Raw genomic sequence first — 15,819 nt, 5'->3', positions numbered from 1 at the left:
TCAATATTCCATACAATTAGGCTATGTTTTGCAACAACATGTTTTTCAGTTCAAGAACTTTATAGAATTCAGAGGAAGCTGACATTTACACAAATAATGAAAACTTCTGTTTTTACGTCACACTTCAAACAATCAGAGTTCAAATTCTTTCAACCTCCGAATATGGCACAAACACCTCACTGATGTTCTAGTAGAATAACACTGAACACTATTTATTCAGCATTATTATTAGCAGTGTAGTATGATACTGGCATCATTACTACCAGTGTACATAGAACAGCAAATAAAGCTCCGTGATGCTATGCTGGAAAAACATGTTGAGAGATCTCAACTGTCCAGTTTTAATATCATTAATAGCCATGACAAGTAAATAGAAGAAAGCAAAAGGAAACACAGTGGCAAGAAGTCACTTACCAAGGTTAAAAAATACATTAGAGAAAGTACAACACGGGCTTCTTGATTTCTAGTCTTGCGGTACTAAGGACCACTCCAGGTGTGTATTGTGAAAAGTCTCAGGCAACTATCAAGAATTTCTTTGATTATGGTAATAAAATTAGTGGGGATTTAAGATACTCTATATTTTTTTATAACATGCTCATTTCCTTCCTTTTTTTAATAAATCATTCCACATCCATCATTCTACAATTCCAGCATCACATTAGGTCCTTGAGTTTAGTCAACCTTTTATTGTTTGTAACGAGCATTTCAACAAGCATTTTGTATTAGTAACCTGAAGACTTGGAGCCAGCTTCTGAGAATGAAAAATATTTCAACTATATTAAAAGGAGTCTGGGGAAACATGGCCTCTTCTTAACGATTTCCCTGCCTTGTGAGAAGTGTATGCAAAGAGAAAAGAGAATTCGCCAAAAAACTACTTATACCAAAACCAACCGACCAACCAACCAAAAAACCTAACACCAGCAACAAAGGCAGAAAAGAATAACAACGAATCATGAAACAGTGATGCCCATGTGTGATCCTGACACATGTATCTTCTAATTCACTGCAGCCCCTCTCTCATCAGAATCACGTAGGTCAGACATAACTTTTATCTGACCAGCTCTGTATTTCACAATGAGACAAAATAGCAGCCTCAAAACAGCTTGCCAGGAAGCACAAGCTACCTGACAGGATTGAAGCTAGGAGTCATAGCCCTCTTCAGCAGTCTAGTGGTCCATACTCTACTCAATCATATTGCCATATAATTGTGTATCATATAACCAGACAATGCCAGGGGAAGTTCTGTTGCATAGTCACACACATTCTTCACAGAAACTTTACACAGAGGCGAGCATTGGCCACATATACCCAGAAACCACACTGCCCGTGTAAACTGATGCACAGAGTCTCTAGTTGTGGGCCAAGGAATTTGGCAGACCAAGATTTATGGTATCACCTCAGATTAGTGCAAAGTAATTGGCTTATGTGCCTAGAGTAATGGAAGTGATGGGGAAGCAAACAAAACTTATGTCAATTAAAAATAGGTTGGAAGAAAAAAATTACCAGGATTGATTTTGCAAAGTAAAAGATAAGGGAGGTCTGGGAAATCTTGTTCCTGCAAAGTTGCATTTACTCCATAAAGCATGAAGTCACTTTAACCTTACCATAACCTTTGTAACTTGTGTTTTTATTGTTCATAAAATTACACTCCTACTAAAATCCGTTAGTAGTTACCAGTTCAATGGCAAGCCACAATAGTGAATTAGATGGATAGTCTAAACAGCAGGTGAAGACATGCCTCTTTTTGATATTTGTTCTGAGTTTTCCAGCCATTAATGTCTTAACCTGAAACTCATCATGCTTTACACTGCAGTTCAGAACCATGACAGAGGCCCAGGTTAGGGAGCTAGCATCTCTTCAATAAGAAAATCATGGACCACTGGACCATATCCTCCCTTGAACTCCCTTGCATCTTCAACATCACTTCCACTTCACTTTGGGTATAATTTTAGTCTCTTTTGACCAGCACTAGTAGAGTAGAGATCTTAACTGGCTGAGCTCTATATGAAACAAAACCATAAGATGATATATGCCTTCAACTGATGTGGGTGCCTTTTTAGTTTATGCCTTTCCCACTGATCAATGATGACAAATAAAAATCCATCAGCCTTACCAAGTGTTGCTTACAGCTGTGAAGAGTTGATCAATCATGTAACTACCTATAAGGAGTTAACAATGATAGGAATGTATTCAGTAATAAATTAAATACATTAACTTCAGTTAGACCCTCCAACATTATTCTTCTTACAGAATAAATAACACCTCTCATTAGCTGCACTTTATGGAATAACAAATAGCATGCTTTTCTCCCTTCACCTACACAATCCTTCTGACTCTCATCAACCCATGTGGGCACCAGAGACATTCTTCTTTAAGTTAAAATATGCAAATGTGATAATGCTATGTATTTGTTTTCCTCTCTGCTTCCATTCAGTAGTTAGGCAAATTCTCCCTCAGACTATGTCACTGATGAATGGAGGATATACAATCAGGATTTTGAAAACCTATTTTGCCGTTGCACTTAAAGAGATTTTGAACTGTTTTCAGAGAAAGTTTGAACTGTTTTAGAGAAAACAGTGGCACTCTTCCTACCACAGAGTTATTTTACAATGAGACTCATGCTTTTTTGTAAAAACATAGGCATGTTGAAGTGTTCATATTATGCCCCTTTGCTCATTGTTAAGTCTTCCCTTATGCTGTAAAACTACTTCTCTGTCCTTCCCAACTATAAAAAAATTTCAGACCATGAAAGGTGATGTTACATTTATTGAACTCATGTGAAAGGTAAAGGAAAGGTCACTGGCTACCACAGCATGGAGGTAGGCATGGGTCAGTTCTCCAATGAAGTGGGCTGTTATTATTAGCTGCTGATTTGCTCTGATAGTGGAGTGGTTTTGAAGTGATGCTATATTAATTAGTAGACTTTGGAAGTACACTGTCAAGATCAGGATCAACTGATACACTTTCCTAAGCCTAACTACATAATCCTGTTTCCTAACATAGACACACACCCTTCTTTAGCCCCTTGTCTATTAAAACATTTATGAGAGCCCCTGCAACAGTAAGGCCTTCATGCATCTCCTTTGACACCTAACACCTTTGCACCTGCTCTTTTGAGTTTCACACCCCTGCTGCTAACATTTGATGTTACATCTTACACCAGTTCTATAAGCAGCTGTTGCTCTGCATGGATTGACAGCACTTTGGCCAACTGTATTGGAAAGCAACTCATTGTGAGCATTGAGCAAATTCAAAGCACTGAGCAAAGAAGGGCAAGATGACAGCTTGTGTAACTGAAATGCACCCAAACCAAGCAACTGGAAAAATATATGTAGAGAAATGCTGGTTTGATTAAAAACAGACGAACTTTTGCCAATAATTTAAAATTAAGAATTTCACCAGAGGCTGGCTTAATGCTGTTGGCACTGTTAAGCACTTTATTACACCACTTCTCTCTGCTCTGTGGTCCTAAAAAACACCCACCAAAAAAAAAAGTGCATTTTTTAACAACTCCAATACATGACTCCTTTGTAACTTTCTAAAGATTCTACAAATGTGAAGAATTTACAGGTCCTTTATAATCCCATTGCATGGGAGAAGAAGGAGCTAAGGGTGAGCTCTTCCAGTGCCTGACTGGATAGTGAAATCCCTGGGAAATTAATGTCCTGTACATCCCCCTGACTGTATTTTTCATTTCATAATTGTTACACACATAAAAAATAAATGGAAGGGGAAAGAAACAGGCTTGGAAGTGTACAGCTTTTAAGAATAACATGCTGGTAAAACAATCTGTTGTTCTACATATCTTTTGAGACTGCTGGTGTCTTGCCTGCATAATCAGGTATACAGAAAGGCCCACTGGGGATTTATTTGAAGTCTCCCTGCACTTGCCTAGAGCTTGTGCCTGCCCTTTCTGCTAAATGTTTTCCTTTGTTAAATAGAACTGGTCAGAAAAACAGAACCAGACCAGAAGAGACCAAAAACTTTCCAAGTGTTAAACTTCAGTTTTAAAATATCTTTTGAAATTGTATTAATATATAAAAAGTTATTTATGTCTGTTCTGGATACTGCTGTGTTTGAAAATTTTAGGAGACTAATGTTAGCACTTAATGAATCTTTAATCACATCAGCTTTTTAATTTTAGTATGGTTGAAAGATGCAAAAGACAGGCAATTATAATTCTATATGTTTCAGGTAAACAGTGAAATGGCACCAACTATTCCTGTAACTCGAGACAGCCCTACCAGAGGAGATGCAATACTGGACTTGTTGGTCACCAACACAAGTCAGTTCAGTGACATCAAGATTGGAGGCAGCTTGGGCTGCAGTAGTCATGCAGTGACGGAGTTCAAATGCTTGAGGAACATGGGTCAGGCGAAGAGTAAAGTCAGGACCCTGAATTTTAGGAAAGGAAAATTTCAGCTCTTCAAGGAGTTAGTCAATAGGAACCCCTGTGAAGCTGCCCTCAGGGACAAGGGAGCAGAACAGAGCTGGGCAGAACTTTAAGGATGCTTTAAGTATGCTTAAAGAAAGAAATGTGTGTAAGAAATCAGGAAAGGAATGCAAGAGATCAGCACAGTTGAGTTGAGACCTGCTGGTCAAACTAAAGAGCAAGAGGGAAATGCACAGACAGTGGAAGCAGGGACAGGTAACCGGAGAAGAGTATAGGGTCACTGCCCAGTTGGATAAGGATGGGGTCAGGAAGGCCAAGGCACAGCTGAAGTTGGCAAAGGATGCAAAGATTAGTAAGAAAGGCTTCTACAGTTATGTCACCAGAAAAGAAAGGTCAAAGAAAGTGTATCCCCCCTGACGGACACAACTGGCAAACTGGTAACAACAAACAAGAAGGAGGCTGAGGTATTCAACAACTTTTTTGCCTCCCTTCCCACATCTTTCAAGTGGATGGACTGCAAGGCAGAGATTAGGGAAGCAAAGTACCTCCCACTGTGAGAGAAGATCAGGTTTGTGACCACTTGAGGAATCTGAACATAGAGAAGTCTATAGAACCTGAAAAGATGCATCCCAGAATCCTGAGAATTAGGTAGTTGCCAAATAACTCTCTGAGATATTAAAAAAGTCATGGCAGTTGGATGAAGTCCCTGGTGACTGGAAGAAGGAAAACTTTGCACTCATTTTTAAAAAGGGTAGAAAGGAGGATCCTGGACACTACTGATCTCTCCATCTCAACTCTGTGCCTGGGAACATCAAGGAACAGATCATCTATGCTAAGGCATGTGGAGGACAAGGAGGTGGTTTAATTCAGCATGGCTTCACCAAGGACAAATCCTACCTGACCAACATAGTGGCCTTCTATTATGGGATGACTACCTCAGTTGACAAAGGAAAAGCTACAGAAGTTGTCTATCTGGACTTCTGTAAGGCCTTTGACATGGTCCCCCACAACATCCTTCTCTCTAAACTGGACACATATGGATTTGATGGGTATACTTACTGTTAGGTGGATAAGGAATTGGCTGGATAATCATATCCACAAAGTAGTGGGTAAGGGCTCAATGTCTGGGTGGAGATCAATGACAAGCAGTGTCCCTCAGGAGACCATATTGGACCATATTGGAACTGGTACAGTTTAATATTTTCATCAATGACAATGATAGAGACAGTGGGATTGAATGCATCCTCAGCAAATTTGCAGACAACACCAAGCTGAGTGGTGCAGTTGACATGCTTGATGGATGGGATGCCATCTAGATGGACCTGGACAAGATTTAGGAGTGGGCCTATGTGAAGCTCATGAGGTTCAAGAAAATCAAGTGCAGGGTCTGGCATCTGGGTCAGGACAACCTCCAGCATCAATACAGGTCGGGGGATGAAAGGATTGGGAGCAGCCCTGCCAAGAAGGACTTGGAGATACTGGTGGATGGAACACTGGATACGAGCCAACAATGTGCTCTTGCAGCCCAGAAAGCCAACTGTATCCTGGGCTGCATCAAAAGAAGCGTGGCCAGCAGGTCAAGTGATTCTCCTCCTCTGCTTTGTGCTGGTGAGCACAAAGTACTGTGCTTTTAGTAGCTCTCAGTCCCACTGAATAGGACACTGCCAGAAGAGAACAACACTTTTGCACTTTCCAGGAGAAAGTTATCTCAGTGTTTCTCAGCCCTTGAAAGACTTACATGCACAGCTGGTTTACATGCAAAGGCTACCCATAATGCACAGACATGGGTAAGACTATGCACTACAAGGCTTTTAGATGTAACTGGGAAAATGCTCATGATTTCAACACACCAACAATCGAGGCTAAATTCACTATTCTAGTCCACAGGTTTGAATATACTTACTCTTGCTTATATTTAATTCCTTTGCTTGTTCAGGATGTATGTTTTTCGGATTACATTATGGTTCTTTTTAAGCAGTTAAGTTTCATGCGGTTTATCTCCTATCTTTGCCTTCTGAAGGAGAAGGAAAGAAGAAAGGAGACCTGCACTGTTTGTGCTGCTGCTAGCACTTTTATACATTGTCCAATTATGACGTGAAGTTAATGTTCACTCATTGTTTTTGTTAACTTCACATCATTTTTAAACTATTCTTTTCAGACAAATATCTTACAGTGAAAAGTCAGAGGAGAAATTTAATCACTGTTCACATTTCCTCAGAATAGAACACAGTCATGGTCAAATCTCACATAACTTTAATCCACTCTAACATCACATCACCATTTACAAATGTTAAGAGAAAAAGTAGAAATCAGCAAAGAAGAGCATGACACAGCTCCCTAAAGCTCCCCCAACTCATTCTCCAGGAATCAGGATATTAAGAACCTAAAAAATACAGATGACATCTGAAATAGTGGTTAGGTACCAGCCAATGGTTTCATTTCTCCGTGAATAATAAGCCTCAGAGCCGCTGTGGCAGACAGCAGTTACGCATCCAACACAAAAAATAATGTTGGTTCATGCCTGGAAGTCCTTTTCTCAGTCTTTATTATATATTCATGTCATGCCTCACACGTAATATCCGTTTCAGCAGGTGTTTATGCTCATAGAAACATGCAGTGCTGTTTATGGAACTCTCCATATTCTTTTAAAGAAAAACATGGGGAACAAATGAAGGTTAGTATGTGAATTTGACTGTCAAGATGCGCTTCATTTTCACAGAAAATAGCTATTTGCAGTCTTCTCTTTATCATCACTGGACAAATCCCCTTGGGATCATGTCCTCCTTCATATATCAGAATAAATACAGGCAAAATTTAGTCACTTGAAAACCAAAACAAAGAAACTTGGTCGTGTTTAACTGCTGCTGAAGCATTTCCAGTGATATTAGTACTAAAATGTTATTGCTTAAAACTGCAAAGAATGTGATTTAATCAGTTAAGAAAAGATTTTAAGACTATGATAAGATATCTTATAAGCCAAAGAAAAAAGATGTTTTATCTTACTTCAAACGGGAGCTCTTTTATTTCCATATTTCCAGAGAGATCAAGTTTTTCCAGATTCTCACAATCACCCAGTTCTGGAGGGACTGACTTCAAATTATTGAAACTCACATTGAGCACTTTGAGGTTTTTTAAGCAGCCTGTGAGGGAAAGATAATTAAAATCAGTGCATTTTAGAAAAAAAATAAGGAAGAAAATAAAAATAAGAGGCATACTCAGTTTAGCAGGGAGAAAACTCCTAAATGTGTTGATGAATAAGAGATTAATAAATATTTTCTGCATGGTCCCTAACATTGTGTAGATGCAATAGTGCTGTGTTGCACTTGTATGAGTTCCCTTAATCAGAAATAGTTTTGGTGAGAGTTTGAAAGGAAAGACTTGCAAAGATCTTAATTCTACCAGAGAGGAGATGCCTATTGACCTCAGCTGAAACTAGACAAGTTGGCTTCTGGTTTGGCCACTGTAGAAAACTTCCCTGCTAACTGAAAAACATCTTAGTATTTTTTTATAGAAACTGTTCATTGCAAACTATCTCTCCTGCTAAACTTATTACATCAAGAATTCTGTTTTTCATATCCAGCATTTCATACTTTTGATTATAGAAGATAATGGATGTGTCCATTTGCTTCACTATTTTTTTAATTGCAATTTATCATCCTTTTCAGCCTAATTTTAAGCCCCTTATAATATTCTAGGCTGAATTTAGTCCCATTCTGTTTCTGTTTCGTTCATACTTTCTGTTTCTTCAGCTTATAAAATTATATAATCTTACATAAAAACAAGTTTGGAAATATCATTAAAATGCAAAGTGCATTATACTTAAAAAGTGCAAACAATATTGTGATACAATCAAAGGGGAAGGAAGTAAGGAATTTGAATGTATCACATAGCTGATGTTTTAGCAAACGAATCCTTAAATACATACATAACAAAATGAGAACATACTATGGACAGCTGTGCTGTTGCAACGCATAGATCAGTAAACCACAGAATCACAAAATGGTTTCAGTTGGAAGGAACCTTCAAAGATCATCTACTGCAAAGTTCCATCCAACCTAACTCTGAACACTTCCTATGATAAGGCATCCATACTTCTCTAGGAAACCTGTTCCAATGGCTTACCAGCCTCATCATAAAAAACTTCTTTCTTATGTCCAATCTAAATCTACCCTCTTTCAGTTTAAAACCGTTGCCTACTGTCCTGTCACTACAACCTCTGGTAAAAAGTCTCTCTTCATCTTTCTCATAAGCCCCCTTCATATATTGAAAGGCTCTAATAAGGCGTCTTCAGAGCCTTCTCTTCTCCAATTCTCTCAGCCTTTTCTCATAGAAGAAACCTTCCAGCCCTCTGACCATTTTCATGGCACTCTTGTGGACCCATTCAGACAATTACATGTCTTTCTTGTACTGGGGACCTCAGAACTTGTTACGGTATTCCAATTGGAGTCAACAAGCATGGAGTATAAGGGGATAATGACTTCCTTTGACCTGCTGTCCACTCTTCTTTTGATGGAGCCTAGGATACAGTTGGCTTCTGGGCTGCAAATGTGTGTTGCCAGCTCATATCCGTTTTCTCTTCCACCAATATCCCCAAGTCCTTCCCTGTGGGCCTGCTCTCAATTCATTCATCCCCAAGTCTGTATTGACATTGGAAATCGCCCCAACTCGGGTGCAGTCCTTGCACTTGTCCTTGTTGACTTTCATGAAGTTCACGTTGGCCCACTCCTAAACCCTGTCCAGGTCCCCCTGGATGACATCACTTCCCTCAAGTGTATCAACCACACCACTAACTTCATATCATCTGCAATATTCCCCTCTAACCAGTGATAGAGTGCAGCATTCCCAAGTAAAAGCAGCAGTAAGAAACTAAAATGGAATTCAGCAGCTGGAAATTGGGAGAGAACACCATCTTATGTCAACAGGTTCTTAGAGCAGACTATATACTGGCAAACCAAGACAAGACATACATGAGATTCACAATTTTATACTATTTCATTCTTCTATTTATAATCAAAATTTTAAAAATAATCTAGTGTTCATGGGACTTGGATGACACTGGAGAGACTCTCCCTACAGTACATCTCAAGTGCTCAAAATAGTGCAATAATTGTGAGCTTATCTTTAAGGCACTAACACTTAGCTAAACTCCCTCCAAGGCAAAAGTTTTGCTATGTGTGGAAATCCTCACCAGAAGCCAGATGATGGTTCCCCAGAAAAGGCAGAGGAGAAACAGAGAATTGAAAGCCCCATGGGTTTTCCTTGAGAAATTTATTCTTGTTAAAGGAAGAGCTATGCACTTTGATGACTAGTACCAGCAGCCACCAAATCTCACAGCATGTTAAGCATTTTACACAAATCCCAGAGTCTCCCTTGTACACAAATTTGTCTTCAAATGACGGCTGGACCACCCAAATCTTTCTCACAGAAAGTTCTTACCCCATATGGTAAGAACTCCATTATATTAATCTCTACAATTTGCAACAAATAAAAGTTTCCACTCAGCTTCCTCCGAGTTTTAGCTCTGCTGGAAACAGAAACTGAGGTGGTATTTCAAAATTCAGCTGTCTTTTTAGGAAGGTAACCTTGTCTTTCCTATTCATTGTGAAGTGCTATTTCAGTTAAAATAGCAGAAGCAAAATTTTCTGTATGACTACAACAGACATTGTTTTGGCAGTACATTACTGTTGCACAAGGGTAATTGGTCTGGTGCAAGAGAGTGATAGAAGTGACTTAAAGGTGTAAATGGGTGAACAGCCTTATTTTGGGATTTTTAAGCACACAAAAGTAATGGAAGTTCAGCCTACCCATGATGAAGCCTCACCAGGTTTAGTACCACAATGTAGACAAATGAAGATATTACTTCACATTCTAAGCTGCATAAACATCAACTTACCACCATATTGCCACAAAATAATCACTGAAGCAGAAATGCCTTAAAACAAAATTAACAAATTAATTCCTCATCCAATTAATCCCTCAATGCAGGAGAGCAAATCCCACTGAAAAGAAAAAGGAGCCACTCACTCACTAGCACTGGAATGTTTTGTCTTTTCTTTTAGCAATGGGTTATTGTACTGGGTCTGTCGGGAATGGAGTTAATTTTCTTCAGAGCAGACCTTGTGTTGCTCTGTTTTGAATTTACACAGCATGAATGCCCTCTCTTGTTTCTCACTCTGCTGCCCCAGTGAGGCAGCTAGGGGTGGGCAAAAGGCTGGGATGGCACAGGGCCAAGACACTGGACCTGAATTGACCAAAGAAATATACTATAGCATAAACCATGATATTATTGACTCGCAGTAAAAGCTGTGAGTGAGGAAGGAATGGGCAAGGTGGCTATTGCTCAGGGACTGGCTAAGCATTGGTCAGCTAGTGGTGAGTGATTGCTTTTGTATCACTTGCTTGTTTGTGTGTTTGTTTGCTTGTTTGTTTTTCTTCACTTATTAAACTGTCTTTATGTTGATGTATGGGTTTTCTCATTTTTGCCCTTCCAATTGCTGCAGGGTCCTGAGCAAGCCATGTGAGGCTTAGCTGCCTATGAGTGTTAACTCACAACAGATGTAGTTGCTAACTTTTCAAACACTGAAACTTTTGCTTCTCAGTTCCATTAGTAGCTGGAGAACTAATGCAGAGAAGGCATCTAGTGTCACCAGCATCCTAATCACCCTCTTGCCTAACTCTGCGCAGAGGATGCATCTCTGGTGCATAACTAGGAGACATGGAACAGAATTGCTTACAAAAAAAAAACCACAAAAATTAAGCAGCCTTTCTAGGAAGAGTAATGGAGACAAACACACTTCTCTTTCTGACTTTCTTGCGTTCTGAAAGCATGGCTCTTCAAGTTTTTATCTTCTTTCACAATTTCTAACATGTATGTCAATGTTCACAATATGGTTTGTCTTGCTTGCAAGTATGAGAAAGCAAGGAAATAGAAGATGCACCACATTTTTTCTTGTCATATATAATCTTTCTCTAATCTGTAGTGAAGCACACTACAGAACCTACACACAATTGTCAGTAATTGCTGTGGCTAAGACTATGAAAATTACTGGAAAAAGCCATGCATCTTACAACTGAATTTAATTCTGATAACAAAGTCAGGACAATATAGATGAGTAGGATAGAGATCACTGAGACCTGTCTGCAGAGAGAAATCTCTTGGAATTCTGTGTAATGGTTGTTTTTCACCTTCCATCTCCCCACTGTAATAAGTTATGCCACTTTACAGCTGAGCAGTAGTCAAGAATTAACCCTCCCTCTAGGACCATAAGACATATATAGGACTCACTAGGATCTCCTGGATCCTTACACCATTACTTCACATAATTCCATTTTCTGATTTATCACATTCCATCTTAAAAGTAATTTCTTTTTTGACATCCACTCTTTTATGGGGAAACAAAGTTACCAAATTTCATCCTTTTCATGATCTGGAATGGTCTTCAGATTGCCAGTCTGAATTTTTTTGTAGAAGTTGTATAATCATTAATTCTTTTGCCAATTTTATCTTTGAATTGCTCTTTTCCTTCCCTGATTTTGTTGTTTTCATAGGCAGCAGATATATCAGAATTTATTTTACAAGCCTGAATAAGCCAATTCTTCTAATCTCCTCACGCAAAATAAAAGTTCCCCTCCCTAAATGGTCCTAATTTTGCACCTGTTCCCATCTGAAATCACAGAATCATAGAATTGTAGAATGGTTAGAGTTGGAAAGTACCTTGAAGATCATCAAGTTCCAACCTGCCTGCCATGGGCAGGGACACCTACCACTAGACCAGGTTGCTCAAAGACCATTTCAGCCTGGATTGAACACTTCCAGGGATGGGGCATCTGCAACTTCTCTGGCCACCCTGTTCCACTGCCTCACCACCCTCACAGGAAAGAATTTCTTCCTAATATCTCATCTAAATCTCCCTTCTTTCAGCTTAAAACCATTACCTCTTGTCCTATAGCTACACTCCTTCATAAAGAGTCCCTCCCCATCTCTCCTGCAGGCCCCCTTCAGGTACTGGAAGGCCACTATAAGGTCTTCCCTGAACCTTCTCTTCTCCAGGCTGAACGACCCCAGCTCTCTCAGCCTGTCCTCATAAGAGAGGTGCTCCAGCCCTCTGATCATCTTCATGGCCCTCCACTGGACCTGTTCCAACAGGTCCATGTACTTCCTGGTTTGAGGGCTCCAGAGCTGGACACAGTACTGCAGATGGGGTCTCACCAGAGCAGAGTAGAAGGGCAGAATCACCTCCCTCAACCTGCTGGCCACACTTCTTTTGATATAGCCCAAGATGCAGCTGGCTTTCTGGGCTGCCAGCACACATTGCCAGCTCACGTTCAGCTTCTCGTCCACCAGTATCCCCACCATAAATTTTCTTGAATCTGGGTGGCCACAACTTTATGTATGTATCATACTGGATTGCCCTGCTGCGACTGTTAGATTAGGGATTTCATTTCTGCTATTATTTGGATTTAATGAGGTCACAACTTGCTGCACAAATACTGCTACCAATAGCTCCAGAGTACATGACCTTGAACTCTGCAATCATGAATTTAATTTCTCTATGTTTTGAAAGCCCACCTGCACATCCAGCTTTTCATATTTCCTCATGTTTGTGCAGTGACAATAACACCCAAATTGTGTCAGCAGAAAATTTCAGTAGCCCAGTTGTTTAAAATAAGAAATAAACTGATCCTTCAGAAACTCCACAAGTGATTCTCCTCCCGACCAATAGCTTCACTTTCCAAACAAGTGCCTTGATGCCTCTGCTTTAAAAAGTTCTTTGATCACTTTTATCATTGTTGCATCAAAGTCCAATTTCTTAGATTCAAACATTCATTTTCCATAGTTCACTGTATCAAATACTTTATGGGATGCCAGATAGACAAGATCTAGTACTTGAAGCTCAATCACCTTCTCAAAAGAAAAATAGAAACCAAACGAGTTGAGCACAACTTGCTTTTCCTTTATAAATTTTTTATTTCAACTCCATTCAGCTCCGCATGTCTAATTACTCTTTCCCCTACAAAACTGTTTAAAATTCTTACAAGCAAAAATCTACACAGGGATAGAATTAGGTTGCCTGAGTGGTAATCCAGGTTACAAATGGAGATCTTTTTCTTTCTCAGACAAATGGAGTAAGACTGTCACTTTCCTTTTCCCCTAGACCTGTTAAACAAGGCCACTAGGCTATATTTGTCACAGAGAGACCACAAATACACAACTATAAGACAATGTCCATGACAATTCAAGATTCTCAAATCCAGGTATCTTGGCTGAAGGAGTGCAAAACTGAGAAGCAGCGAGTCCCTAACTAACCTTCAAATGCTATAGGAATTATCAGTAAGATTCCACCCATTCTCACCCACATTTTGGATGTTATTGAAAAAACAGCTGTGGGATTAGGGGGTGCTGAAGGGGGTTGTAAGGCAGTATGAAATACTTCACCACTCTGTAATCTGTAATTAGGGGCTTATTTATGGTGTCTTAGTGCAGAAGTTCTCCACACTCTTAGGTATTCTCCCCAGCCTCCACCAGGCTTAATGAACATGCAGCACCGTCATTGAAGTAACCTTAAAAGGGACAGAGGAGTTGACAACCCCTTCACAACTGCACAAATGTAGAGCAGGATTTGACTGCCACATCTGCCACCTATACGTTCAAATAATACTCAAGCACAACTTCTCAATTAAAAGTAGTAATAATAAAATTGTTGCTGCCATAATACTGTTCTTAACTGTGCTTAAATCTCTGTGTTTTCCGAGGAGAGGCAGTAAAAACAGTAATGACATCCATGGCTTCTCTGCTAGTTCCATAATTAAGAATATTCTATTTTCAAGTGTGAGATGCAATGCCATAGTTTTGGCCTAGGATAGCGTTTATTCCCAGTTTAAATTTTTAATTCATTATTTTAAAGAAATTTAACTCTGCAATTCTGATGGACAATGCAGCATAGTAATAATGATAATACAACTTCACTGTTTAGACAAGCCTACATTGATGCTCCTAAACAAGTGTCAGAGACAAAATACAGGTGAGGATACAGAGGGTACTCAGGATGAAGGCTTCCTGAACTCCACACATTTCTATTTTGCACAACGAAGTTGCAAAACCCTTTTTTGCCACTAAGGCTCATAAAGGTTGTAGCACAGTAACAGACTGACCCTGGGCTAGTAAGATTTCATTCTTTAACTAACCCTCATGTGTTCAATTAGAAACATTCAAACATGCTGAGACAGATTGCATGTGACTACTATAAACAAAGAATAAAAAGGATAAAGCTAAGGATCTTGATCTGTGATCAGAAGACTATTAGCACAACGTAAGGAGAAAAACAAGGAGAAGGTTTTCTTATAGCAAAATAGAGGTAGAAGAACATGAAGTTCCTGTGAACTAAATGGTAGAGTGAAAGATCTTTGGGTAAAAAAATGTAGGGTAAGGGTCCAATGAAAGGGCTGAAAAGGAAATTAATGAAAAAAAAATGCAACAAGTTCAGCTGAAGATATTTGTGTAGATCCAAAATTCTATAGAAAAATATGTGACTTCCTTTTTTCATGTGAGCAGATAAGCTGAAACATAGAATCTGGTGTCCATGGGGATCCCCAAAAAAGGATTTAACTTCCAAGGGCAAAGTGGACTATAAGTTCAGTCTCTGGGCTGGAAAACCCTTTCTGAGCATCAGAAATAAACACAGGGTAAAATGTTTGGGAAGGGTAGAACAAACCATTTTGATCACCTTGGAAACTGAAAAGGCTACTTCTTGGATAAAATCTTTCCATCATAAATAGAATGGTGTGTACAACCTCCAACATTCCCACTGCAACTCAAGTGAAGACTGAGTAATAAACAAAAGTTTGCTAATGCAAATCTGCTTTGTGTAGAAGGACCATGTTATAACATTGTTATATATAATGTAGTTACATAAAGCAATATTACAAGTAAATATATTGGAATCTTTTGGCAAAAATAATTTATGTAATGAGTTGTTTCCGTGGCAGTCTTAGCTCAGAACCCAATGGCACTATTTAAAATCCTTTCAAGAAATTCCTCTTAATAAAGTACTGGCCTTTGCAATATGCAATGATGTTGAAATTTGTTGAAGTAGCATGTTTGTATTGCATTTTAGTATAATATTGCCATTTTTTGGTGGCCAAAGCAGATGAATAAAAAATATTATTTCCTCTCTAGTTGGTCCAATAAAAAGTACAATTTTGTACTTTTGTGATGCACTAACTAAGGGTTAAATTTCAGGGAGCTTACCAGCTGTTCCAGTATGAGCAAGACATCGTTTTAGCTGCTAGCCTTAAAGCAACTGGAATCCTCCTAAAAACACTCAACTTGCAACAGAGGTATTTAATACTTACCTCTAAATAGGGAATATAAACAAAATTTTCCTTGGTTGTATATCATAGAATCATTTAGGCTGGAAGGGACCTTC

At 39.1% G+C, this 15,819-nt stretch overlaps 1 protein-coding gene across 1 annotated transcript in view; it reads right to left on the bottom strand.

Annotated features, from left to right (window-relative positions):
* Positions 1-15,819, bottom strand: part of LRRC2 (leucine rich repeat containing 2) — a 71,839-nt gene that overhangs the window by 17,616 nt on the left and 38,404 nt on the right. Inside the window, exon 5 of the mRNA XM_014936010.1 lies at positions 7,397-7,533. Within this exon, the coding sequence (XP_014791496.1) occupies positions 7,397-7,533 (137 nt within the window). The remainder of the gene's footprint in view (positions 1-7,396; positions 7,534-15,819) is intronic.

The sequence above is a fragment of the Calidris pugnax genome, unplaced genomic scaffold, assembly GCF_001431845.1.
Source record: "Calidris pugnax isolate Ruff unplaced genomic scaffold, ASM143184v1 scaffold2, whole genome shotgun sequence".
NCBI classification, from domain to species: domain Eukaryota; kingdom Metazoa; phylum Chordata; class Aves; order Charadriiformes; family Scolopacidae; genus Calidris; species Calidris pugnax.
This window is presented reverse-complemented; position numbering and strand designations above follow the sequence as displayed.